The sequence below is a fragment of the Antechinus flavipes genome, chromosome 3 (assembly GCF_016432865.1).
Source record: "Antechinus flavipes isolate AdamAnt ecotype Samford, QLD, Australia chromosome 3, AdamAnt_v2, whole genome shotgun sequence".
NCBI classification, from domain to species: domain Eukaryota; kingdom Metazoa; phylum Chordata; class Mammalia; order Dasyuromorphia; family Dasyuridae; genus Antechinus; species Antechinus flavipes.
The window spans coordinates 570759316-570787241 of record NC_067400.1 but is presented as its reverse complement, the minus strand read 5'-3'; the positions used below and the strand labels follow the sequence as shown (position 1 = coordinate 570787241).

At 36.7% G+C, this 27926-nt stretch overlaps 1 protein-coding gene across 5 annotated transcripts in view; it reads right to left on the bottom strand.

Moving 5' to 3' along the window:
• Positions 1–27693, bottom strand: part of CCDC30 (coiled-coil domain containing 30) — a 145749-nt gene extending 118056 nt beyond the window's left edge. For 2 of the 5 annotated variants that reach the window (XM_051987912.1, XM_051987913.1), the window contains exons 1-7: positions 27070–27669; positions 23158–23340; positions 21104–21224; positions 19902–20095; positions 18195–18281; positions 6184–6340; positions 3882–3953 (exon numbers count right to left, since the gene is read on the bottom strand). In XM_051987912.1, the coding sequence (XP_051843872.1) occupies positions 3882–3953; positions 6184–6340; positions 18195–18281; positions 19902–20095; positions 21104–21224; positions 23158–23340; positions 27070–27201 (946 nt within the window). In that variant the 5' untranslated portion in view covers positions 27202–27669. Of the gene's footprint in view, positions 1–3881; positions 3954–6183; positions 6341–18194; positions 18282–19901; positions 20096–21103; positions 21225–23157; positions 23341–27069 lie in introns of all 5 variants that reach the window. The other 3 variants (XM_051987909.1, XM_051987910.1, XM_051987911.1) reach the window with 3 other exon arrangements.
• Positions 27694–27926: the final 233 nt, after the last annotated feature.

Here is a 27926-nt window from a genome sequence, read left to right as displayed (position 1 = left end):
TTATTAGTTTTAGATGCATGTTTACATATGGGTAAGAGCATATGTATATATATGTATCTGAGTATATTGGGATATGTATGCGTGTAGGTCTATGTATATGTTTATATAGATATACATATATGTATGTGAGTCTGTGGGGGGGTGAAAAGTACATATGTATGTATGTATATAAAAATATATCTGTGCTTAATTGTTACCTGCTTGAGGAAAGTGGGGAGATAAAAAGAATAAAACAAAAAGTATACAGTAAAGAACAAAATAACCTACCAAGAAGCAAAGAAAAAATGGACATTCATCAATATAATTTCTTCTTTATTATATATGCTTTCTTGAAATGGAAATTTATTATCATATATTTTGAATTCTTCCTGATGTTCTACTGAGCACATGACAATGTTTTGTTTTGTTATTTTCTTTTTCTTTTTTCTATTTTGCTTTTCTTATTTTGTATTTAATTCAACTTTTTTTTTTTTTTTAAAGAAATGACAAAGGAGATTTCAGAAAAACCTAAGGCGGCTTATTTGAACTGATATGAAAACAGACTGTGACCAAAAGGGCTTTTAGAAGTATTGGCCAAATGTGACTTTAGGCTAGATCCACAAAAAGAACTGGAAATGTGCTTATCAGTCCTAAGCATGTTTTGGCTAGGGCAATCGCACAAAAAAGGGATAACAATTACTTCTAGGGACAGAATTGCAGTAACCTCAAACAGCTTTAGCAAATGTTAGCAGTAGTGGCTGCAGCAGCAGAGGTTTGCAACTCTGTAGTAGATGACTATAACATTTCCACAGAGAAGCCACAGACTCTGACCCAGAAAGGCGGAAGCACCCCAAAACTGCTAGGAGACTGAGCCAACAGGGCCAAGAACTGGAGTATTCCAGGGAAAACATAACTTTAGGAGTCATGAATTCTCCAGGAGGAGCCCTTCCTCACAGCCCTTAATATATATGGAATTCTTCCAAGTTATTCATTTTTCTTTATTCTTTTGCTTCAAATTGTTTGGTCTGATCTGATACAGGGAGTAATTTAAAGGAAAACTTTGAAGTACAGACTGGAGTAGATGCTGACCCAAATAGTACTCTGGCTCTGATAGTAGTTCAAGGTCTCAGGGTTGTGTGGAGACCTGAGAAGTGCTATATTATATTTAGATGTCTTAATTATATAATTATTCATTTAATTAAAACAATTAAGTTATAAATAAATTTAATTAACATTAAAAATATGTTCAATTTCAATGCCTTTAAATATATTTAAATATATTAAGTAACACAAACCAGGCTAACAATAAAGTGCTACCCAAAGGAGTGCTGAATGAATCAATAATATTTATTGAGTGTTTACTGGGGGGGGAGGGGGAGGCATTTAAGAATCACTTATAATGGATGCATTGTCAGTAAAGAAATAGATGCTTCAAAGGTGTCTAACATCTCCCTTCTTCTTCCTTGGTCCCGGGAGGGTGAGGTATTAGTTTGAGTCTCTTTCAGAGACCAGATTGGGAAGGTCCCTCACTCCACCACCCTACCAGTCTACCCTGCCAGTGTCACCCATAACACCTCAGGGATTTGTGACCACTGAGTTCCTGGGTAAGTAGAAAATGCTTAAGTGGCAGTAAGTTGCAAAGCAAAGCAATTAGTAACAAAATCTCCTAAACCTTGTGCCTGTAATTATTGTGTGAATAAATAACAACAGCTCAGCCCCACAACCATCCAGAGCCCCAAGACTAGATCTGGAAGCTTCCCTGCCCCAAAGTCTCCTGCTCAACACTTGGGCCTTCTTAATCCGCTTCTTTAACCCTCAGGACTCACACTTTTATTTCATCCCAACTGTCCAGAGGGATGAGCCATTGAGGTTATCATTACCCATCACTAACCCACTTCTAGAATCTGGAACCACAATATCCCTCTCTTGTATTACATCTTCCCCCATCTTCCCCCATCTTCCCAAAGCTCTCTTTCTTCCACAATTTTCTTAAATTGATTTTTTTATTAAAAATATTTATTGTGACTCAAGAAACATCAACAAATAGTTCAATATAAAGAAAATTTAAAAAGAGGATCATATATGAAATTATGAACTTGTTAGGTACAACCTGAGGTTTGATTTGTGGAATTTAAGCAAGCAGTAACAGAATCACTATGATAAACCTGTTTTTTATCTTTACCTTAATCACCAATTCCTCCTTTCCCTGTTTTCTTAAGAGTACTAGCCCTTCTACTCTAGTCTCACGTTTCTTCTCTTTACTATCTTGCTCCTACAGTTTAACCCATTCAACTATACCAGATTTCTATCTCAGAAACTCTGGGGACTCTTCACATCTGGAAATTCCAAACCTCAGCCACACCATTTGCCTGCTCCAATCCAACCCCTGAACATAGGGGAAAGTTATCTCACCATACTGACGGGTAAATGTTCAATAAATTTAAAATCCCTAATCTCAACTGTGTCCTCACAACTGACATTCTATTCTATTCTCCCCAAAACTAATCCAAATGGAACACAGGTGCTTTTTCTCCTCAAATCCTCCTATACCACTGTAAGCTCCTCTCTCAGCAGAAGACCTTACCTCTTACTCTCCTCCAAAAGTTGAAATTATTCTAATGTCGCTTTTTCTCTACTCTATACCTCAAAACTCTTCCATCATCACCCATTCTCCTCTTTTTTATTCCAATTTTTTGACAAAGAGATGGTTTTTCTCCTTGTGTAAGGCAATCTTTCTACCAAAGTCTCCATTTTGTTCTTTCCTCTCTAGAAAGTGCTCCTCCTATGAATTCCTTTTTGCAATCTGCAATCTCTTTTTATAACAATAATAACTAACATTTGCTATTTTTGCACAGTACTTGATATATGTCATCTCATGATCTACTAGCTACTTCTCTGTTGCTAGCAAACATGCCTCAGGTCCCCTCCATCTTAAAGAAAAACATATCTTACTGGATCTCAAAACACCTTATATTTTGATCCTGTATTTCCTTACTTTTTACAAGAAAATTTCTCATCCCCAACTTTCCTCTGCAATCTGATTTACAACTCTGAAACTCAACCAAAACTCACTCTCTTCAAGATTACCAATAATCTCTCAGATAGTATTTTCTTAGTCCTCAACTATTATGACCTCTCTGCAACTTTTTTAAAAATTCAATTGTATTTTATTTTCTTGCTCTGTTTTTGACAAGGACCAGTTTGCTTTTAAACAACCTAACAGTATTCTACTCTTAAGGGCTCATTATATCCAAACCAACTTCACTTAGACAATCAATCAGCCTAGCCCCCAGGGCCTCAGTATGTCTAATAGCAGGTATTAGAGGCAGCAAAGATTAAAGGCGTGCTATTTTGGAATTTCTTAAAGCAGGAAACATAAATTTATAATTAAAGTCATAGATATCCATATTTCCAATTATTTCTACTGTTGTTGAGTCGTTTCAGTCATGTCCAATTCTTTGTGACCCCATTTGAGGTTTTCTTGGCAAAGATCCTAGAAGGGTGTGCATTTCCCTCTCCAGTTCATTGCATAGATGAACAATTGAGGCAAATGGAGTTAAGTGACTTGTCCAGTGTCACTGGTAAGTGTCTGAAGTAAGTATCTGAAGCTGGATTTGAACTCAAGTCCTTCTGATTCCATCATCAAACTGTTCCAAGTTATTTCTACAGTTTTATGAACAGCCATATTTCCTATAATGAGATTTAATTACAAAGGATCTCTTAACATATAATCCTAGTAGTATATTCATAAATTCGCCTCTGGGTAATTACATTTTCTCTTACCTAGTAAAAGAATTGAAGCTAAGGAAACATTTGGCAGACTAGATATATAAGGTAACTGGCTCAAATGAAATACTGCACGTATGTGACCTGAAAATTTTAAAATGATTAGAATGACTTACCATTTTCTTTAAGTGTATTAAAATTTTCTTTTAGCACTTTAATTTCTAGTTGGGCTGAACTCAAAGCAAGTTCTAAAAGAAAAAGAAATATAGAATACTTATTTAGAAAGCAAATTAGTATATGTTTACTCACCAAATTTCATTCCTTTGCATCTTTAAATGTAAAATATAAAGTGCTCCAGTGGAGAAGACTTTAAATTACCAAAAATATTTCTTCAAAAAATAATCAGCACAGTCTTAGATTGTGCTAAATATTCAGAATTACACAAAAAATAAAAACAAAATTGTAAAACTACAAACAACCAATTAAAAATAAATAAGTTTAATGAGAATTTATTAAATACCTAATATGTGATAAGGGTTGCTATAAGTACAGGGTATACAAAGACAAAAAATGAAACTACCCCTGACCTTAGACTACTATATATCAGACCTTAATACTTAAGCACTGTTTGTGCTATATTGTTTTGATATTTAAATATTTCATATGTGTATCTTCTGTGTAATATCTTATTTTACTAATTTTGAACTGAAGTGCAAGTACTATTTTTAACATAACAATAATAACATATTTATGTAAACTTTAAGATTTATAAAACATTTTTTCCCCAACACAATTAATATGAGGTCAATAAAACACAATACTATTACCTGTCTTTTACAGATCAAGAATCTTATGCTCAAAAAACTGACTTGTCTATAAATACAATGGTTTTAGAAAACTTTTGTGTGTCAAAGAAAGGATATAAACCCAGTTTTCTAACTCCAAAGATAGCACTTTTTCTACAACCAGTTCTTTTGTATTCTTTTCTCATTCCCCACTTTTTATCCCTTGGGCTCATTGTAGCAAATGAAATAATATTTGTCAAGCACTTTATAATCATAAATTACTATGTTAAATGTAGTTTATTATTACTATTAATGTATGGGTATTAAAAATACTTGTTAAATTAATAAATGACTGAATTAAATAATCAGCTTATGTATTAGTCTCTGTGTCCCCTCTCCCCAGAGAACCAGAATAAACCTGAAATCTCTATCCATTCATCTTTGGAAGTCCCCCTTGGGATTCAGATATCTTGTCTGGGGACAGAGTGAATATAAATTTAGCTAGCCCACTATATCTAGCTGGCTCTAGACCTCAGACCAGATCATCACATTACATCCAGCCATCCATTAAGGCCATCTTGCCATTGGAATGTACAATCTACTCTTTCCCACCCCACCCCCACACCAATTGCTTCTAGAAATTACATATAATTTGACTCTCCTGTGTCACAACTCTCTATCTCTATGACTACTCAGACCAAAATTCTCTTTCCTGGCCACCATGCCCTATATGTACTTTCTTTGTCCATAAGACTATAAATTCCATAATATCAACCAGGGACTTTCATGCCATTAGATCATAACATTTGGCATATAGTACAAGTTTAATTAGTAAGTCTTTTTTTAGTCATTCACTTCTTTCAAAGTAAGATCATAATTTATATTACATAGAAGGCAAATTTTCTATTATGTTCATCAAAAGTCTCATAAACTAATTAGAGGATTCAACAAAGAGAAACAATGTGAAAAAATGGAAAGCATTTTAAAATTTGACTAAAACAAATAAAATACATTAAATAAACCAATTTAATTGAATCTGTTTTGACATCTCTTCACTACCAGGACCCTTTCCAGTCTTCTCCTTTCCTTTTTCCTTTCCACATACTCTTGTAATTCAGTTCTCTCAGCCTGCTCACTGCTCTGAACGCAGACCTTCCTCAGGTCTGTAATGGCTGTCCTTCATGCCTAGAGTGTACTCTTCTTCACCTATGTCTCTGGGAATCTCTAGTTTCCTTTAAGATTCTGCTTGAAACATCTTGTATATGAAGCCTTCTTTGATTTCCCCAGCTGACAGTGCCAATTCTCTCAAAGCCACCTCCTGAGCATTTTGAATATATTTATAAGAGTACAAATCTTTTTTTGCATTATGATGTAAACTCCTTAAAAAATGGGATTATTTGTGCCTTTTTTATATTATCTTCCTCCTTCCCTTGTAATACCAGGCCCCATATAATAAATGCTTGTTGACTTCTATACAGTGAACACCTTGATATTTGGGAGCCATCACAGGCAGCCACCAGAGAGCTAGGCTCTCCCAGAAACAAAGGCTCTTATGGGCAGCCCTTGGGCTTGCTTCAGCATATCAAAGCCCTCTTTTCCCTCCGGTGTTTTAATCTTGTAAAATGAAAATTATTTTGACAAAGTTTCATTACAACAGTCAGAAATGACAATTTTTAATAACTTCCAAGTTTACCAAGTTTATTGTGTTCTTTTTCCTTGGCATCTAGTTTTTCAGTGAGTCTGCAGATCTCTTCATGGGCTTCCCTTAACCTTCTATCAGCTTCTTCCTCCACATTACTCTTGAGTTTCCCTTGTATATTTTTTTCTTTTTCCAGTTCTTCATTAGGGGGCTGAAATACAGATAATATACAGAAATTTACTTTCATTGTACAATATTCCTTCCATCAGTGGAAATCTGGGAAAGGAAAGGAAGAAAAATATGTTTAAATGAAAATCATTTCTCCATAATGAACAAAGAGATCCAGTCTCTGCTGGAATGCCTCCAGAAAAAGGGAATTCTCCATCTTCTAAGATAGTCTATGCTCTTTGGAAACAGTTATGATTGATTAGAATACCAACCTTTAATCCACCTGATCTGCTTCTCCACTGCTCTCCTTATTATCCTCTGGGGCCAAGTAGAACCCCATTTATGCCCTTTAATTACTTTCTGACCCCCTTCTCTTTTCAATTTAATACACATTTAATGACCACTAATGAAATATAGTGTCCAAGCAAGGGATAGAAAGTTTAAAAAAATTTCTATTCTCAAAGAGCTTACATTCTTTTGAATATTGTAACATGTACACAGATAAATATAAGGAATTTGAGGTAGAGTAGTAACAAGCATATAAGAAAAGGTCGCTTTCCTTTGTCAAATCTATATTTATGTATGTACATATATCTCACATATCCTCGAGGGCAAGAGTTCTAGTTACTTTTCATTATTAATATATTCCCATCCCAATTAGCTTATCACTTGATAAGGCTACAGAGGTAAATTGGGGCTATATCGCCAAGGAAGTCATTACACTGAGGGCAGATGGGGCCACCAAAGGTTTTTAGCAGGAGGATGAAAGTCATTTAGGCACCCTAAACATCCGTGCACTTTATGGCATCAAGACCCCTCACAATCCTGGTCATCCTCCTCTGGATAGGTCCTAGCTTGTTAAAAGATGGCACCTTAAAGAGAATACTCTATATGCGGACTGACCAAGGTGAATACATTTATGAGCTTAATTATTATAATGTGAACTCCTTCTTTAGACTGGAAACTCCCTACGGAGAGTTGTATCATTTTTATTCCTTGTATCCTCCAGTACCCCGAAGAGTGTCATGAATACAATATATTTATAATAATAAACTGGATATTTGGACATTGCTTCTATTAATTCTATCAAGATTGTTTAATTGAATCTCCGTGTTACTATAACAGAAAGGAGGACCACTAAAGTATTATTCTAATGACCCTGAATTCTGGAAGGGTAGGCCAGGGAAGCACAAACTCTGAAAAGGCCTACAAAAGCTGGGCAGGTTGTGCGTCTCTTGGCTTTGCTAATTTTGTGAAGGTTTCTGTATTGACCAGAGAGTAAAGAATTTTTCATCCTCAGCAACTTCTGAAAGCCATTTACTGCTAAATTATTTTTTAAAAGTTCTAAGCCATATCAACACATCAGAATATATCCCAATAAAATAAGAAATCATTGATGTATTACAGGTTACCATATCACACTGTTAATTTATATTGGGTCCACTGAAATCTCTGGGAACTTTTCTCCCAGGAACTTTTAACTGTACTGCTCCCATGCTTAATTTTTATTTATTCTTTTGATGGTAAACATGACTTTTATTTTTTTTTAATGATAGTTTTTATTTACAAGATATATGCATGGGTAATTTTTCAGCATTGACAACTGCAAAACCTTTTGTTCCAACTTTTCCCCTCTTTCCCCCCACCTCTTTCCCAAGATGGCAAGTTGACCAATACATGTTAAATACAATATATGCATAAATGTCCATAGTTATTTTGCTGTACAAAAAGAATCAGACTTTGAAATAGTGTACAATTAGCCTGTGAAGGAAATCAAAAATGTAGGCGGACAAAAATAGAAGGATTGGGAATTCTATGTAGTGGTTCATAGTCATCTCCCAGAGTTCTTTCGCTGGGCGTAGCTGGTTCAATTCATTACTGCTCTATTGGAACGGATTTGGTTCATCTCATTGTTGAAGAGGGCCACGTCCATCAGAATTGATCATCATATGGTATTATTGCTGAAGTATATAATGATCTCCTGGTCCTGCTCATTTCACTCAGAATCAGTTTATATAAGTCTCTCCAGGCCTTTCTGAAATCATCCTGTTGGTCATTTCTTACCGAACAATAATATTCCATAATATTCATATACCACAATTTATTCAGCCATTCTCCAAATGATGGACATCCATTCAGTTTCTAGTTTCTGGCCACTACAAAGAGGGCTGCCACAAACATTCTTGCACATATGGGTCCCTTTCCCTTCTTTAGTATCTCTTTGGGATATAAGCCCAGAAGTAACACTGCTGGATCAAAGAGTATGCACAGTTTGATAACTTTTTAAGCATAGTTCCAAATCATTGTCCAGAATGGTTGGATGTATTCACAATTCCACCAACAAAGGATCAGTGTCCCTGTTTTCCCACATCCCCTCCAACATTCCGCATTATCTTTCCCTGTCATTCTAGCCAATCTGACAGGTATGTAGTGGTATCTCAGAGTTGTCTTAATTTTCACTTCTCTGATTAATAATGACTTGGAGCATCTTTTCATATGGCTAGAAATAGTTTCAATTTCTTCATCTGAGAATTGTTTGTTCACATCCTATGACCATTTATCAATTGGAAAATGGCTTGATTTTTTTATAGAGTCAATTCTCTATATATTTTGGAAATGAGGCCTTTATCAGAACCTTTGACTGTAAAAATGTTTTCCCAGTTTATTGCTTCCCTTCTAATCTTGTCTGCATTAGTTTTGTTTGTACAAAAACTTTCCAATTTAATATAATCAAAATTTTCTATTTTGTGATCAATAATGATCTCTAGTTCCTCTTTGATCATAAATTTCTTCCTCTTCCACAGGTCTGAGAGGTAAACTATCCTATGTTCTTCTAATTTATTTATCTTATTTTTAAAAATCAGATTAAGTCTTTACATTTATTCCTATTGATTTTTCATTGTTAGAATTGGAGCATTGCCTGTCCAGATCTTTTTGTATCTTAATTATGAAATCCAAAGGCTTAGTTAATCCCTTATAGATTTCACCTGCAAGTTTTACAAGTATTTCATCAATGTCTTCATCCAAGTCACTGGCAAAAAATATTGAAGAGAACACAGCAAATTCAGAGTCTTATATCATCTGATAGAAGTCGTTCCTACTTTCCACCCCTCCAGCTTGTAGTACTTACCCTTCTTAATGCATTTTAGATCTGGTTCAAACAGTTTTGAATTTACCTAATTGTAGGTTCATTATCAAAATCATATTACAAGTATATTTATTAGCTGATGTTGCCATTGCTTAAAACATGTTCAAAACGCTTCTAGAATTACCTTCAGAAAAATGGTATCAGTGTTGTTTTTTATCATTCACCTTTGTCTAGTTGTATAACCTTCAGGCAAAGGTCTGGGATGGTGGCTGGCATAGCATCAGTGTAAAATGAGATAATCTATGCTGTCAAAATAACATGTTATTTGGGGTTCACATTTTGTACGAACTGTCATTAATAGAAATGCTATGTTTAATATGGTACTCTTACACCTGTTTCTTTAGAAACTGTATTGATTTTAGACCCCTTAGTCCTCAATTCAGACCACATTTTCCTTCCAAGTACTCTTTGCTCTAGATACCAACTTCCTTGAAGTTCTTCCAAATATAGAACCCCATCTCCTGACTTAAGTATTTTTACTGGCTGCCCCCATTCCTGGAACACTCTCTCTTCTCTGCTTCAGGGATTTTCTAGCTTCCTTCAAATCTCAGTTAAATATCACCTTCTTCAAGTTTCCTTCCCCAGTTCCTCTTAATACTAGTTAGTGCCTTCTCTCTGTGATTATCTCTAATTTATTCTGTATATAATCATGTACACACATAGTAGTTTTCATGTTGTTTCTCCTGTTAAACTCTAAGTTTTTGAGACAGGGACTATTTTTGCCTTTCTTCGTATCTCAGTGGTGAATGCTGTGTCTAATACATAGTAGGTGCTTGACAATGCTTATTGGCTTGACTTCCTCCCGAACCCCCTAGATCTTAGAGATTCCTAAGCCTTGGAATAGGGCACTATACTTAAGAAGGCTCTCTTATTAATCCTGGGATACTGTGGGTTTTGCCTTCCTTTCGTCCCCACAGGGAAGCAGGCCATGACATGTGGACAAACCCATCTCTTTGTCCTGACAAAGGTATACCATTTGCTGTCATTCATGTTCTTATCTAACTCCCTTTTCCAGCCAAGCTGGCTTTTTGGCACTTCTTCACACATGATGCTCCACACTCCCCTCCCTGGCGAGAATGTATTCCTCCCTCCCTTCTGTCTCTTAGAACACCAAGTTTCCTTTAGAGTTCAGCTCAAGTACCAGCTTCAAAATGAGACTTTTTCTCATCCCGTTCCCCCCCGCCAATAGCTTGTGTTTGTTTTGAATATAACTAGGTACATATGTTAGGACTGTTCCATTTTTGTCTATGTATTGCCCCAGAGCCTTGCACTGTGCCTGGCCCATAGCAGACCCTTATTCAATGCTTGTTGATAGACTGATACTCTCAGCAGGAAGACAGGAACCTAGAGGTCACAGACAAGGTGTCCTGAGTCAAATGAGTCAGATGAGACAAATTAAAAAGTAATGGGAAAAAAAAGAAGCATGGATAACTCGAGAACCTTGATCATCATCATAACAATGAGTATCCTAAGTTGGATTGCAGGTCTGGCAAAGAATTTCCAGGATTTTGGGGGGGCAAATAAAACTGCTTCTGTCCCTTTGGGTATGTTAAATCTTCACATTCTTGACCAAAGTGACCTTTATGAAGTAAAATCAATTAACTGATGCTCACTAGGGGCATCCCTTCTCCACAGGGCCCCATCCCTCTATTAGTTAATATTGAGGGATTCTTCAAATTATTTAGGGAAACTTCTGACATGTGCCTACAGAATGTGATACGGCAGCAGGATCAACAACTCTCCAAGCTAAGGATACGTGTGGAAGTGGCTTCCATGTTAGGTGGACCATGTGAACTTTTTATTGATCTATAACGGGCTCCTGATCTGTGACTGTAGGGATCACAGAGTTAGAGTTGGAAGAGATCTGAGCCTAATTTTCTCATTTTACATGTAAGGAAAAAGAAGCCCAAAGGGGTTAGATGGCTTGTCTAGGCCAGATAGTTAGAAATGTGTGAGGAGGATTTTTCTGATTCCCAGTCTAAAGCCCTATCCAGTCATCCCACTCCTGTGGGCACGTGGGTGCTCATGTGCTCCCTGGCTAATTCAGGACTCCAGCAGGATCCACAGTGATCCCTGGTTTCTGCTGGAGCCACCCACGGACTAGCCTGTGTTTTTCGCCCTGAGGCATGAGAGGTCCCTCCACGAGGAAGCTGTTTGCAGGGAGGCACTGAGGGGCCAGCGGACAATCTGCCTTATTGCCCGGTGCATGGAGAATCCCCAGGAGAGGAAGCCGGTGTTAAGAGTCCAGGAGTTCTGCCCGGGCAGCGAACATACCCGGGGCCTCTAGATGCTAGAGGAGAGCAGAGACACATTTTAACTGCTGAGGAAGCCTGCGTTTCTGCTCCATACACCGCAGACTCCTCAGCAGCCTGGGACAGCAGCTTCTCCCCAGGTCTCTGGAGCCCTCTGCTGGACAAGCTGGAGTAGAGCAACTGCCCCTGCTGACCAAAAGCAATGGGGGAGTCATACCCAACTGGGACAAAGGGTTCACGTTCCAGCCCTTCCCTACTCGGGGGGCCAAAGATGAGATGAGAACAGATTGGGAAATAGGCCTAAAAGCCAAGGTGGCTTAAGTTTCAGAGTGCACAGAGAAAGTACGGGTAAGGATGCTATCTGCAGAAATGGTTAGAGGATAATTCTTTGTCTACAAGCAAGGTTTCCTCAAAGCCTCCATCTTGATTCCTGGCTTTCTTCATGTCAATGTGCATAAAAGGGAGGTACCATGTTTTCTTGTGGGCTCACGCATGCAGTTCAACTCAGGCAAGGTAGATAGCAGCCCTATGCCCATGACAAAAACTGGACACAGGGATTGCTACCTCTGATCAGCCAAATTGAAACGGTGTAACCCCGTGCTCTGTAGGAATTCCAGGACAAGAACTGTTGGAAGGGGTTAATTAATTCAGCCTGCTACCTCCTTTGCCTGGATCTTAGAACTTAGTATCTGTTAAAAGCGGTACCAGATTGGACTGGTAGGATACCTAAAACTGAGCTTAAGAATCTGATCTATACATGGAAAGGTGATTGGTAGAAAAATGTCACTTCAGAGAATTTTCCTATTTAAATCTTGTATTATGCCATTCAGTTTATGAAATGTCTCAGCAGTCTTAAAGGAGTTCATAATCTCCATTTTCCAAGAACCGGACAACGAGATGGAGGGTTCTATCAACAACTTTCTTGTCTATTTCTAGACTCTCATCGAGAACAAAGAATTCACCTCTGCCACTATCCAGGGAGTGCATCAGAATGGTTACTTGTCAGACTGGAGAAGCGCCAATTCGGGAAGGGTGATGTGGAATTCTTATGACACACACTAGTTCAAAAAGCAGGAATAGGCTCATGTAAAGGAAAAACTACCCTCTGATTAGGAACCCCTGCATCTTTACATCGACAAAATGCCTACAAAGTTTCTTGGAGCACAACTTACAACTTTTTCTAGATTTTCATGTCTGATAACACTTAATTAACTTGCTCATCCATAAGAGCAGTCCACTAAACACTGAAAGTAAATACTGTATTCAGCAAGCTCACAAGATTTATATTTTGTCTTCATCTTGATGCTCCCAATTCATACTAGAGAAGGCGTCTATACTGTAGAGGAAGCCATTCTCTCATATACAACAATACTGCTATGAATACATCTTTCACAAGATGACTTCAGTGGAAAAAAAGTATGCTTTATGGAAGAAATCAGTCATCAAGCATTTATTAAGCACCATATGAAAGGCACACAGAGCTGCTGGTGGTCAAGCCACTTTCAAGAGACACAAACTCAATGGAGATTAACACTAATACCACCCAAATCACACAAATCTAAAGCACTTTTAAATTGCTCAATCAATATCAGATTTAATGGCACTATTTGTTTCAACAGATTTAACCTTATAATCTTCTATAACTCAAAGCAATAAAACAAATTGGCAGAAGCACTACTATAGAAATCAGAGTTCCAACACCTAGCAGATCAGCCAGCTCAGAAGACTACTTCTGACAGGCCCTGTCTGAGGCAAGATCATCCCAGGTAATCAGGGAACTCCTCAGCAAAGACAAAGGTCTTGCAAAGATGAATGTGAAGCTTGAGAGAGACAAGGGAAGGTTAATTTAAAGTCAATAACCAGAGTGGCTAAACAAAATACAGTTATCTTTAAGTATATGAACCGTGTTTAAATTCTTTTTGTTTCTTTATTCCCCCTGGCATGTAGCTATTTAAAAAATGCTTGCTGAATTAAACTTAATTAGAAACATCCATAGACAAAGAGCTAAAGAAATTCTAAAAACATCTAAAATAAATTACTAAAGCCAAAGCCAAAACAATTCTGCCAAAATTTAGGGAGCCAAAATGGAACTAAGGCATTGTCTACACTTTAATTACTTTCTGGAAGCTAAGGCTTTTTTTATTCTGTAGGCTTGAGTGCTTCGTGCTGACCTGACAATGCTGCCTTGTGTGATGTTCTATGCCTAATTCAGCAACTTTTGCTCGGGTCCATACACCTGAAAACTACAAACTCCAATCCCTTAGCCTCAGCCAGACCAATGAGATCAAATCAGTAAGCAGCATGCAGTCCTCCCACTTCCTCTGAGCTATTGTCTAAAGCAAAGCATCTTAAACTGTGGGTTGTGATCTCATATGGTATCTCATAACTAACTGTGGGGACCACAAAAATATGAATTATTATCAGTAAATTTTGATTTGTATGACTATTTTATATACTCATATACTTGGAGTTGTGTAAAAATGTCTCAGGTGAAAAAGGGTCATGAGTAGAAAAAGTTTAAGGAGCCTGCTCTAAAGCATCAATTCTTGAATGATGGAATAAGGCTGGTTTGACAGCCTCATTCCCCAGAGCAAGCAATTCCATTTAAGGAATATGACTATAATGATTCATATTCTCACCTGTCAAAGACCTTCCCACCTAATTGCAGTTAGCCACTCACCTGTTCCCTTAATTCGTCTTTTGGATCAATTTTCCCTCAAACCTTCCCTCCAGTCAAGATCACCATTTTATCTCATACTTTTTTACTATTATGGTCATCACCTATAAGGAGCATTTAACCCTCCATGGCACATCATTCTACTTCAATGAACGGTATATGAATCACATTTATAAGGAGTATCTCAAGCAAATGTATCATATCACCAAGATGATTTGGTTCAACTTACTACCTAAGATTGAATTCTGTTCACCTCAAACCTGTTACACATATCGTAGTTACAGCACCCAGTTTTTCTCCAATCTCAGACCTTGAAAACTATTCAGGCTGATTTATAACATGGTAGGTAGCTCAAACTACAAATGAATGGTGATAAAATTTAGTACGCCCAACAAGAAGCAGGTACTTCAGGAAGTGATTCCCTACCAACCTTGCTGCCAAAATCCCCATCTCTTTTCCCTATCCTGGCAAGCTGCTGATCTTTCACTCCTTCTCCCCAATCTTCACCACTTGAGGAGGGAACTCAAGAGTCCTATCTCCACTCCAACTCTCCAGGACTATCACATCCTAATGAGAGTGGGACATGCTCTTCCACATCCTATTCCAGCCTTTCCTATTGGACACAATAGAAGAGCAGAAAGTCCCTAACTCCAAATGTGGTTAAGCCTGAGGACAAGTAGGCCTCATCCTACTCTTGCTATCTTGCCACAGGTAGCCCAGATTTATGGCCACCAGTCTTCTATGCATTGCCATTTCACCTGCCAAGTCATCCTGTGGATCCTAGGCTCTTGCCATCAATCCTGCAGCTGTGTCCTCAGGACCTCCAAGACTTCCTTTCATCTACCTTACAGCTAAACTTTCCTACATTTCCCAAGTGCTCCAATTAGAATGAGAGCAGGGACTTTAAAAATTTTTATTCTTAAAACTCAGCTTGATATATAGCAAGCATATAATACATCCTTCTTCCTTGCCAAAGGTAGAGTCTGATTAGGTACCAGATCTTTGTACACAGACTCAAGGAAACTGGATCATGCAGATCATGTAGTATAGATAATGATCCCTTTGGCCTATTTACTAGGATTACTTGCCTTTCTACAATAGTCTATCCATTTTCCATTAATCTTTGCTGCACTAGGTTAACCTACAACCTACCTACATCCATCAAAACTTCACCCACTGGTCTAGCAGTACTAAACATAAAACTCTATATAAAGCAGCAGTCATCAAAACCATTAAGGATACTGGATAAGAAATAGAGTGGTGGTCAGTGGAATAGGTTAGGTACACAAGACACAATAATCAATGACCACAGTAATCTACTATTTGATAAACCCAAATCCTCCAGCTTTTGGGATAAGAACACACTATTTGACAAAAATTGCCAGGAACACTACAAAACAGTATGTCAGAAACTTGGCATAAACTTACATCTCACATGCCATATCAAAATAGGGTCAAAATGGGGACATGATTTATGCGTAAAGCATGATATCATAAACAAACTAGGAGAGCAAATGATAATGTACTTATCAGATCTTTGGAAAAGGCAGGAATTTATGACCAAGCAAGAAATAAGAGAACATTATGAAATGTAAAATGGTTAATTTTGATTACATTAAATTTAAAAGGTTTTGCACAAAGCCAATGCAACCAAGATTAGAAGAGAAGCAGAAAACTGGGAAACAATCTTTACAGCTAATATTTCTAATAAAGGCCTCATTTCCAAAATATATAGAGAACTGAATCAAATTTATAAGAATACAAGTCATTCCCAATTGATAGTCAAAGGCTATGAACAGATCATTTTAAGATGAAGAAAATAAAACCATCTATAGTCAAATGAAAAAATGTTCTACATCACTATTGATTAGAGAAATACAAACTAAGGCAACTCTGAGGATGATAGGAAAAGATAATGATAAATATTGGAGGGTATGTGGGAAAACTGAAATACCAATACCTTGTTAGTGGAATTGTGAACTAAGCCAATCATTCCACAGGGCAATTTAGAATTATGCCCAAAGCAATATAAAACACCACCTTGATCCAGCAATGTCTCTATTGAGTCTGTATCCTAAAGAGATCATAAAAGAGGGGAAAGGACCCACATGTGTAAAAATGTTTGTGGCAGCCCTTTTTGTAGTGGCAAGGAATTGGAAAGTGAGTGGATGCCGTTCAATTGGGGAACTGCCAAGTTCCATACCATACCATAAGTTATTGTATATGAAAGTAATGGAATATTCTTATTCTATAAAAAATTATGAACAGGCTGATTTTTAGAGAAGCCTGGAAAGATTTACATGAACTGATGATGAGTGAAGGAAGAAGAACCAGGAAATCATTGTACACTGCAACAGCAAGAATGTGTGATGATCAACTATGATAGATTTGTTTGTACTTCTCAGAAATTAAGGGATCCAAGGCAATGCCAATAAACTTTGGATAGAAAATGCCATCTGTATCCAGAGAGAGGACTGAATGCGGATTAATGCATACTATTTTCACCTTTTTTTTCCTTTTTTTGTTTTTTTTCCTCTCATACTTTTCCCCTTTTGTTCTACTTTTTCTCTCCCAACATGGCTTGTATGGAAATTTGTTAAAAAAAAAAAATGTACATATATAACCTAAAAAAAAAGAATGAAAACCTTATCCCAATAGATGGATAAGAATATAATAACCAGAGACATCTTAGAATCATAAAAGTTACTGGGGTGTCTCAGGCATTTGGTGGATTCTGGACACATCAAGTCTTTAATAGAATCAACATTAATAATAGCATTCACTTGAGCTGAAGAAAAGCCTTGAGCTCTACAGAATATTCTAGGAGGAGAGGCAATACCTAAACCCACAGTTTTACTGTGTTTAGCTGGCTGGGAAGATGGGAAAGTAAATAGTTGACAACTATAACTCACTAAGGTTTGCAAAGCTCACTAACATTATCTCCTTGAATCCTAACAACAAACCTAGAGAATCAATGTTATTATTCTCCCCATTTTATGGTTGAAGAAACTGAGCCTTGTGGAGGCCTGAGCCACAGAGAGAGCCCCTATTTGAAGCAAAATTCTCTCTTCTCTTCTCCTGCTCCTCTCCCACCTTCTCTGTCTCTCTCTCCCCCCCTCTCCTCCTCTCTGTCTCTTGTTTCTCAGTCTTTGTCTGTCTGTCTCTCTCTCCATTTCTTACATTCATCCACCAGGATTTACTCTCTCTCTCTCCCTGAAGTCTCTAGACTGTGCTCACTCTCTCTCAGCTCCCATAGGAAAATAGGACACAACAACAAATTCATTCATCAAATATCATTCTGTGGGATATTTTTGGTGCTTTCAAAAAATCAAATCCACCCAAGTGTGGAGACTTACAGTCATGGAGGAGATTCAGAAGCTATGCCACAGGCCTTAAAGCTAATTGCCAGGTAGTGGTTCCAAAATATTTTAAATAATGGTAGCATCATTAGAATAAATACAAAATCTCACAATGAAACTATTTTGAAAGGGGAAGCCAGGTGGTGCAGTGGATAGAGCTCTGAAGTCTGGAGGACCTGAGTTCAAATCTGATCTCAGATACTTAATACTTTCTAGCTGTGTGACCCTGGGCAAATCACTTAACCCCAACTGCCTCAGCAAAAAAAAAAAAAAAAGAAACTACTTTGAAGCTACTGATTAAAAAAAGGGATAATATTTATTCAGATGTGAAGTATGGTCCATCTGTTTAAAAAATCATTATTATTTTGTAGTTAGAGTTTGTATTTCAATCTATATTTAGGTAGAAAATTTAGAATTGTTATCCTGAAGATGAAGGGGAAAAAACTATAAAAACATTTTACCTTATTCAGAGTTTCTTTAGGCCAATGCAAGAATTCCTGTTGTTTCTGAAATTCATCTTCCAATGTATGGATTTGTTCAAATTCATCCTGATACCAAAAGATTAATTAAGTGAAACTAATGTCAATAATCTTTTGGGAATAGGTAAAATGCTGTTTGAACTGAACTGAAGAAATAAATGATGGTAACATTTGAAACATTGTTAAGGCATTATAAAAGCAGAAAAAAGTACAATTTTGTCCACACACATAAGTTAAACTTTGATTAACTGGGACTTCTAGGTCATATTCTAGTTTTTAATAGAGCAAAGAAAACAAATAATTGTAATATTAACGTAAGCAAAATTTAATTGTAAAAATAGTTCTTATACAATAAAAATTACATGAAACATTTCAAAGGCAACTAAGTGATAGAGATGCCCTGGCTCCAGCAGACAGGTTATAAAACCACCAGAAGGGCAGTGTCCAGTGCAAGCAGCTCCACTATTTTTAGATAATCGCCAGGTGATGGGGAGAGACCCAGAAAGTGGTGAGTGGAAGGGACCAGAGAGGCTAACTGCTTGGGGGAGAGGGTTTGCTTATATCTCCACAGATGGAGAAGGAATCAGATGGGTGCCAATGAGCTGTATCTGTCTTGTCCATTAGAGAGAGATAGAAAAAGAGAAGAACCTCAAAATGAAGGAGAAGACCCAAGAAATATCAGGTGGTTCCATCACTGACTGTGCCCACAACTGAAAGAGCATGGCAGTTAGTCCTTTGTGTATGGCAATTGATTTATGAACATCAAAAATAATTCTCAATGAGACTGATGCAGGACTTCAAAACCTGCAGGAATCATTGGATTCCCTGACACATGAAGTGATGGACAATAGATTGCTTTTGGACTATTACTTGGCTGCTGAAGGAGGTCTATGTGTGGTTATGAGTTGATAGTTATTTTTTATACCTTACTTCTGGGACTCATGGAAATCTTTATAGTATTTTGTTTATATTGTTTGTTATGTTACTACTTGCTTGAATGATATCACAACTTGCCTGTGTGATTCCTCCCCTGGTAACAGATTTAACCACTGATGTATACCTGCTTCAATTAAAACAAAACAAAGAGCAAGATGTAGAGGGTCACAGTCAGTGGGGAAACTCTGGATGAGGTATAAGATCCTTCAGCCCAGAGGGAACCTGCTAATAATGTCTGGTTCAGTTCCCTATCTCCCCTAAGCGCTCTCAACATTCCTAAGAAGTCAGGAGGTGGTGACAACCCATGTTAAGATTGAAATAGAGTGATAGCAAGTGGAAGAGTGATACCAGGTGGCAAACTACATACAATAGCAAACTATTTATGTGGTCCCACTTACTCAGTGTTGTTTTTGTTACATTATAAAAAGGGGAAAGCCCTTGAAATAAAGGAACTCCATTTTTCCACCCTCCTCAGGAGTCCTGCCTTGTCACTTCCCACTGGGAAGGTATATTTAATCACCCTGGTTTGGGGGCTCTAGAAAGCAATGATACGTTTTGTTACCCCAACTTGGGGGCTCTAGAAAGCAGGACTCAACAACTAAGTTTTTAAAATATATTTTTAACTGTTCTTTTCTATTGGCACAGATAATTGAGAAAGTGGAATATATTTTTATTTTGGTGAGGTGGGGGCAAGACAACATTGATTTTTAATCATTAATTTATCGTTCAGGATAAAAGTTAATTCTGGCATACCTTAAGATGAACTCCTTGAAGGCCATTACCCACAAGATTATATGAATTTAACTTGGGATCAGCCAGTTCTAGCTTCTCCAACAGTGTTGTTCTCTCTACCAATAAATATGCAATTTGTTCACTGGGACTGCTCTGAGCTATTTCTGATAAGCCTTCCTGATCCAACATTTCTTCAATCTCCTTTAGTTCGATCTCTGGGAGAAGAAAATTACAGAAATAAAAGAATTATACAATTAACAAATTTACATATATATATTAGTAATAGGGGCATAAGGCTTGTAAATAAAGTACTTGTATATAGCAACTAATATTTCTGATATGTAATAACAAGGAAAGATATTTAATAACAAGGAAAGAGCAAAGACCCAAACTGGACACTAGAGCTGAGTTGGGCTACTTTCTAGGGTTGACTGAAGAATATTATGGGAAAATAGAGAGCAGTCAACAAACACTTGATCTGACCAATATAAGTGGGAGGTTATTTATACTTATATTAGTCCAACTCTCAGTTTTGGTCTGCATTTTAAAACTCCATTACAGTCTTTTTGACCTATGAATGGCAAATTAAACAGCAGGGAAAACTCCAAATTATTGTGTGCATCTTTTCTATTGTTCCTCCTTTTGCTCTAGAAAGTTAGAAAAAATCATGGACAGAGTGGGAGTGGGGAGCAGGAGTTTGGAGGAGAGTTATACAACTTTAAAAGACTTCTGTTAATTATCAAAGCATAGATCCATTCAACCTCTTTGAACAAGATCATGAAAATTTGAAATATATAAATTTTCTAAGTGTTTTGGTTATGATTATCTCCACTTTAGAGATGAGGAAACTGAGGCTCAGGGAGGCCATGACTTGCTGATGGTCAGTGATTTCTTCCAAAAGGAATTATTAATGTCTGCTCCATATAAGGTCCTCTTTGAGGCACTGAGAATTCAAAGACCATGCCATAATTTTTCTCTCCAAGAGTTTACATTCTAGAGTATCCAGACGTGGAAGCACATTGATGATCTGAAGAGATCCCAATAACCTCTATGCTCTGAAGCAGTCTGGATAAGTACACAGTGACACAATCATGGCATTCTAATATACTGAATGGCCATCACTAATCTTTCACTTAGAGAAACCTCATTTCTATGTACTTTTACCTGATACAGTTAAAAAAAAAAAACATTGAAAACTTTTAAATAAAAGATCAAAAAGTTACCCTGTTGGAGCTGCAATTCTTTAAATTCAAGTTGAAGTCGCTCACTCTCTTTTTCAAAATCATGAGTTAAGGCTTCTCTTTCTTCTGTTAATTGGCGGACATGATTCACATAATTTTCCACCTAAAGCAGAAGGGGCAGCCCCCATTAAACACATCTCTAAGCCATTTTAGAACCAAAAGAAAGCTGTCAAATAAGCTGCAGATAAAAGTTCTGAAAACCATTGTTTCTTATGACAAGTGACACTTCAAATGCTTTCCCAATCTTTGATTTCACATCTACACTTTGATGGATGACATCATTACCTAAGATATCCAAAAAATTCACCACCTAGTAGACAGCCTTCCAGTGATGAGATTCACCAAACTCGGATAGTAAGTTGGTCCTTAGTTAACAAAATATTTCGTTGAGCCCATGTCAAGCTTTGCCAACTTTCAGAGCTTCAGACTATGGTTAGAGGATACATCAGGGGACAAGTCCAAGCCTCTCATCATTCAGATGAGGAGAAGGAGGCTTAAGGAGGTTCAGTTATATAATACTTTTCAGACATTAAAATCTGAACTTGAGTAGCCTTGACCTTATGTCCAATGCAAGTCAATGGAGAGAAAAACAAGTAATATTTCCTATGGTCCTACTTTGCATGAAATAGTGCATCCTGATAGAAGGGTACAACATACAGGAGCAGGAAGTCCTTATTCAAATTATACCTCTGACATGAGTTATATCACCATGAGTTATATGACCAGTTTATAAGACCAACATTGCACCTATGCCCACCTTCTAAAATGGGGAGACTATTGTCCCTTTGGAGCCCACTATCTTTACAAGTTATTGAGGGAAGAAACTAAGACAGGAATGGGCTTGGGGATATTTCAAGGAACAACAACAATAAAAGATACTTACCTTCTGGGTCCTAGTATCATTGGCTGTAAAACACAGATAATACCTGTAGTTATGAGCACCAATGAGATAAGGTATATGAATCACCATGCAAACTTTAATGTACCATATATGGTACATTTATATATATGGTACATATAAATGTCAGTTATAATAATGATCACTAGAGAAAGTTTTAGAAAATCCTGTTGAAAATAAATTCAGTCAGTTATCAAGTAACCTGTTATTTCTAAAAGCTACAGTTTGTATGTTTAGTCTGTCATTAGACTTAAGACATAATTCAATGAAAAGATGAACTCCTTTGCAGTGTACAGTGAAAAGGACAAAGTAAAAGCATAAGACCCTTATAGGCTTAATCAGAGGTGATAGCAGAAAGGCGATGGACCCAAATGTCTCCTTTTCCTGATTATTTCATCCTTATAGTATCTCTTGTCTAGAGCCCTGCCTCTTTATTATTTTTGCTACCACCTTAATAATTTCCTACCAGGTCTTTCTGCCTTCACCGCATCCTTCATGTTGCTGTGAGACTTTAATCTTCTTTACCCATGAATCAGATCATGCTACGCAATCTGGTTATCGAAATATGGGAATCTGTCCAATCTACAAAGTTAATAATGTTTACAAAATATGAAATTTTAAATTATGAATTTTCTGGTAATTTCTAGCTAATTTTGAGAGCCTTAAAATAGACCATTCAAATATGGAAATATGTTTAAAAAGATTACACATGTTTAATCTATATCAGGTTGCTTGCTGTCTTGGGGAATGGAAAGGTAAAGAAGGGAGGGAGAAAAATTTGGGGCATAAAACCTTACAAAAATGAATGTTGGAAACTATCTTTATATGTATTTGGAAAAACAAAATACTATTGAGGAAAAAAAGGGCATTTCAAATATGCTTCACAACAGCCTTGATATAAATCCTACCAAAATAATAATATATTTCCTGAAGCTAGCTAAGATTTATCTGTCATGCAAAGCACTCTGAAAACAGAATGCGTCATGTATTCATCTTGGAAGCTGTCATTTTGAAAAATGGAGAAGATAAACAATTTATTATCAAAAAAGATAAACAAATTATTAAAAAACATTGGAAAATAGCTCAAAGAAAACAGCAAAGCTATATAAATGAACAATTCTGTATTATTTGATCTTACTTCTTTCATTTCTTCCATGTGTTTTACTCTGAGCTCTTCCAAGTCTCCAGAAGCAGTTCTCAGCCTATTCTCACTATGCTGGAATAAACGCCAGACATAACAAAGCTGATCTTCTGTACTAGCAAGGGAATCAATTCCTTCTCTCTCAAGAAAATGAAGTATGTCTTCTAATCGAACATTTTCCTTAATGAGAGGAAAGCAAAAGCGCAAATGAGATTTTTAAAACATAATAATTCAACCTACAGGAAATCTTGAAGGTGTATATTTCAAAATGTTCAATTTCTGGATTGGTAAACATTCATAAGGAACATTTCTTAACCTTCACTTAACCAGTTACAAATTCACAGGAACTTTCACCCGTCTAACTCTCAACAGCTGTTATAAACAGTTAAATAAGGGCTAACTAAATTGTATGATGTCAACTATACTGAATAAGATTATGTCACATATTATAATCCACTCAATTTTCATATAATCTATATGTCCAACTCGGAAGCATTTGAAAATGCTTAAGTAATATTAATAAATTAATAAATAAAATAAATAAATAAAGTAAATTTACATTGTCTTATAATTTCAAGTCACTTTTCCTATGATTTCACTCCTCCCTGGAAAATTCTCTCCTATATATATATAGTCCTCTTCTATTAGAATGTAAACTTCAGGTTTTTTTGGGGGGGATGGGGAGTTTGGGTGTATGGAGTATTTGTATCCCTGACATAGTGTCTGCTATTATTTTTTTTTTTTTTTGCGAAGCCTTGATCTTCAAGGTTCTTTTTGAACATAAATCTATGATCCTCAGTTTTTTGTTTCTTCCAATAAATAGAGATAATCCAGTTCATCAAAATTTTGAGCATTTGTGTGCAAGGTATTGTTCTAGGGATATAAAAATGAGTAATGCATTATAACTATATAGAAGTTAGGGTTTTCCATTCATTTCCATACCCTCCATTCTATCCTAATCACTGGCAGTCAATTATAATGCATTTTATTAACAGAATGTCAACTTTATATAAACCATGATGACTTTCTAAATCATTTCATTCTCTGCCTTAAACTTGTACAGAAGTGTCTGTCTTTGTTTTTTAAATTGTGGCAGGACAACACTATTAAATGGCCCCTTGAATCCAGTGGGCAATTGACTAATCCTTCCAAGAACTATTTTAAACTAATCTTCCAGTGTTTTCTTCTATTGTAAGTAACTATTCCCGAGTCATTTTATGAATAAATTTTGCCTTCTCAATTGAATCTTAAACTCTCAAAGAGCCTGGAAAATGGTAGTTTCGGAAGAATTTTTCTCTCTTTTGAGAAAGAAAATCTTTTCTTCTTCCTCCCCCACTCCAATTTATACATATTTACTCATTTCTTCAACAATGTTAGACATGTAATAATACATGCCAATAACATTATTATAGCTGCTGAGGAAGATACCAGTTAAGATAAAACAGTTTTTGTGCGCTTTGAAGCTTATACCAAAGCATTCAGGCATATCTAACTTTATATAATTGATACATTCAAGCAAAGTTGTCATTAAGATTTTTATAGATTACCTCTAAGTGCATTTCTGTGTTGGGAACAATTAGCAAATTATATTTATATAACACAAATGAGATAATAGGCACTTAGTGTGGTTTATTAAATTGAACTGACAAGTACAAATACTGACCCTAAGTTTCTCCTCTTCCCCATAATTCCCTCCCCTTCATCTTCTCATTTGCATTCTCTTTCCAAGCCCATGGAATTTCCTATGGAATTTCCCCCAATCATCCCCTTCTCATCTTTCAAGAACTTTGAATTTATATTTAAATTTAGTTTTGAAAATATGTCTCATCTACTTGATTAGAATGAAATCTCCTTAAAGCCAGGGGCTGTTCTTATTTGATATTTGTTTTCCCATGTCTAAGAGGCACAGAATCACAGAGATAGAGAGCTAGCCTCCAAGTCAAGAAGATGTGGTTTCTTATTCCACCAAGGATAAAAATTTCTGTGTGACTTTGGGCAAATCTTCTGAGTGCAGCAAGCAACTCTCTCAGACTAACCATTGATCCCACATAGGTAGAGGTTTCCCCACCCAGAGCTCCCTACATCCATAAAATCATAGGTCCCTTCAAAATAAATTAAAATTCCTACAAATACAAATACAAATAGCTTGCCCAGTGCAAATGCTTAATATTTAGTCATTGAATTGAAAAGTAAACTAACATAAGGTTGAAGGATTCAGAAATGGAAAGCTAGAAGTAATATACAATAAAAACAATTTCCTGAGACAAATTTTCTAATAGTGAAATTCTTTATATGTAGTTCTACAAAATAGAATTTGGGTACAAAATACATTTGCACATGTTCTATACATGGCAGATACTAAATGAATGCTTACTAAGTAATTTACCTCCCCTGAAAATAAAGACCCTAAAATAATTATGAATCAGATATTAGTTTTTAATAGTTAGCTTATATATCTGTAATCTATATATTTATCAATTTCTATCTATATCTATAGTTCCTAAAATGCAAGAAAAGAAGTGATAAAATCAGCTAAATCCAGCGGAAATGGGGCAATGAAGGTTAAAAAAAAAACAAAAAACCCAACTGTACTTCAAATTGCAGTAAGGAGCCAGGGTTATACCTCATTAGATATTATTTCTCCTATAAAACCCAAAGTCCCAGAGAAGGCTAATACAGTGCCCAGTGTTACATAATGAGGTCAAGAAGAGATAATAAATACTATAATAGCATGATCTCAGGACCAAACCAAGGTTCAAAGGCTGATGTTTTGATAGTCCCTGGGATCATAGTACATAAATGGAATGTATTCCCTTTAAAGGTTCTATCATCTACCCCTTCCCCAGTTTAATGATGAGAAAATTAAGGACCTTATAAGTTAAATGTCTTTGCTCAAGGTCTTATGATGTTGGTTTTCTTTCCACTCCACTATTCTGTCTCCTTGAGGCAGACAGTGACACAAATATATAATTCAAAACTTTCATAAACATTAAAATTCTATTAGATTGTGAGCTTGTTGAGAGCAAGAACTATCTGTGTTTTCTATTTGTATTTTGAATTCTTAACATGCTTCTTGGCACACAAGAAGCACTTAATGCTTTAGAATTCATCTGTTTATTCAGACTTCAATATTTTTGCATACTCTAGCTTCTTCAACTTACAAATGATTAATATTGCATTTGGGAACTGAAAAAACAGAAAAGTTTCCTTCTACAATCTAAGATTATGAAGACGAAGCTGAAAAAACTAATTATTTTAATTTTTTCATGTAAACTTGGCTGAAATTTGATATACCGGCATATTATGTACTACAATTGATTCTGAAAATGCAAATAACCAAGTTATCAATTTTCTGAAAACTAGACTAAAGAAATCAAAATAATTGCTTTTAAATGTACTTCTAAAAACTAGTAAGTACTTGGTCTGTGAAGCTTAAATGAAAGTGTTCTAACAAACTTCAGGAAAGCACTTTTTGTAGAAAAAAAATTAAAGCTTTCCTAATTAGTCAAATCTACTATATCTTACTGAGCAACTTTTCCAATTAAGACCCCTATATTATTATACAGAAGTATCCTGCCTAAAAGGACCCATTTTCTGACATTTCTCCCATTAGTTTCTCTCTTGGTTCACTGAAAATATTATTAATCTCTAAAAGTAAACAAAGTTTAGTTATAGTAAACATAGGCATTATCCCCTGGTTTCAATTCTCATTCAGATAATTCTGCATCCAGTTTAAAGTCTGAATGTGTAAGATGATGAAAATAGCATTCAAAATTAGATAAACACCCCAATAAGACATTCTGCATACAATTCATACCAATTAATTCTTAATATAAACTCTAAATAACAGGACAATGCAGTTATTTTTCTAATACATTTGAGTTGATGTAATTTAATGTTTGTATTTACCAACATTTGCTTCTCCATTTTAGTTCCTAGTTTACCCAACACAGCATCACCGTGATAGTGCAGAGTAACAGATACACTGTTCCAAATAACGCTGGGGATATGAGATGGGAAATAAACAGCTACCCACAGCATCGCAGCAGGAAAATTCTAGGAGTTTTAGGGATGGAGGCTCTATGAATGAACATTGAAAGTGTACAATAGTCTAGGAGGTGGGAGGGAAAGAGCACAGTAAGATGGATAACTAGGCCAGAGAAGAGTTCAAAGGATCCCAGAATCATAGATCTAGTGCTGGAAGGGACCTCAGAAACTATCTAGCCGAACTCCTTCATTTTACAGACGGGAAACCGATTCAGGAGGGTTTAACGGGGAAGGCAAGATAGATAAAGTGGGGGGTGAGGGGAGGGAAAAGGAGATTCAGGAAATAACTAAAAACAAAAGACGTCAATTAAACAATTTTTTAGGGACAAAATCGAGGGCTGGAAAAATGCAGAAGACTAGATGGCTTCTGGGGCCAAGAGGGGGACAAAGCGGCCACGGGTCCCTAGCTTGCTAGACAGAACAAGTGCTAGACAAGAACAGAATTAAAAGCCCTGTCAGCACAGCAGTGGGCAGAGAACCTAGGACCCCAGAGGGCCTCCTCTCCCTCGGCTTCGGCCGCCCATATCCGCAGGGAGTTAGTGAGGGCGGCCGCCCTTCAGCTCAGGCCAAGCTAAAACCGATCCTAAGTGGGGTCGGACGAGCGCGTGCATACACAGCTCGGGACACGCGCAGGATCCGGGCACGCGCGCGCGCACATACAGCACGCGCGGGCCTGGGGGCGCGCTCACAGCTCGGGGCACGCGCAAGTTTGGGACATG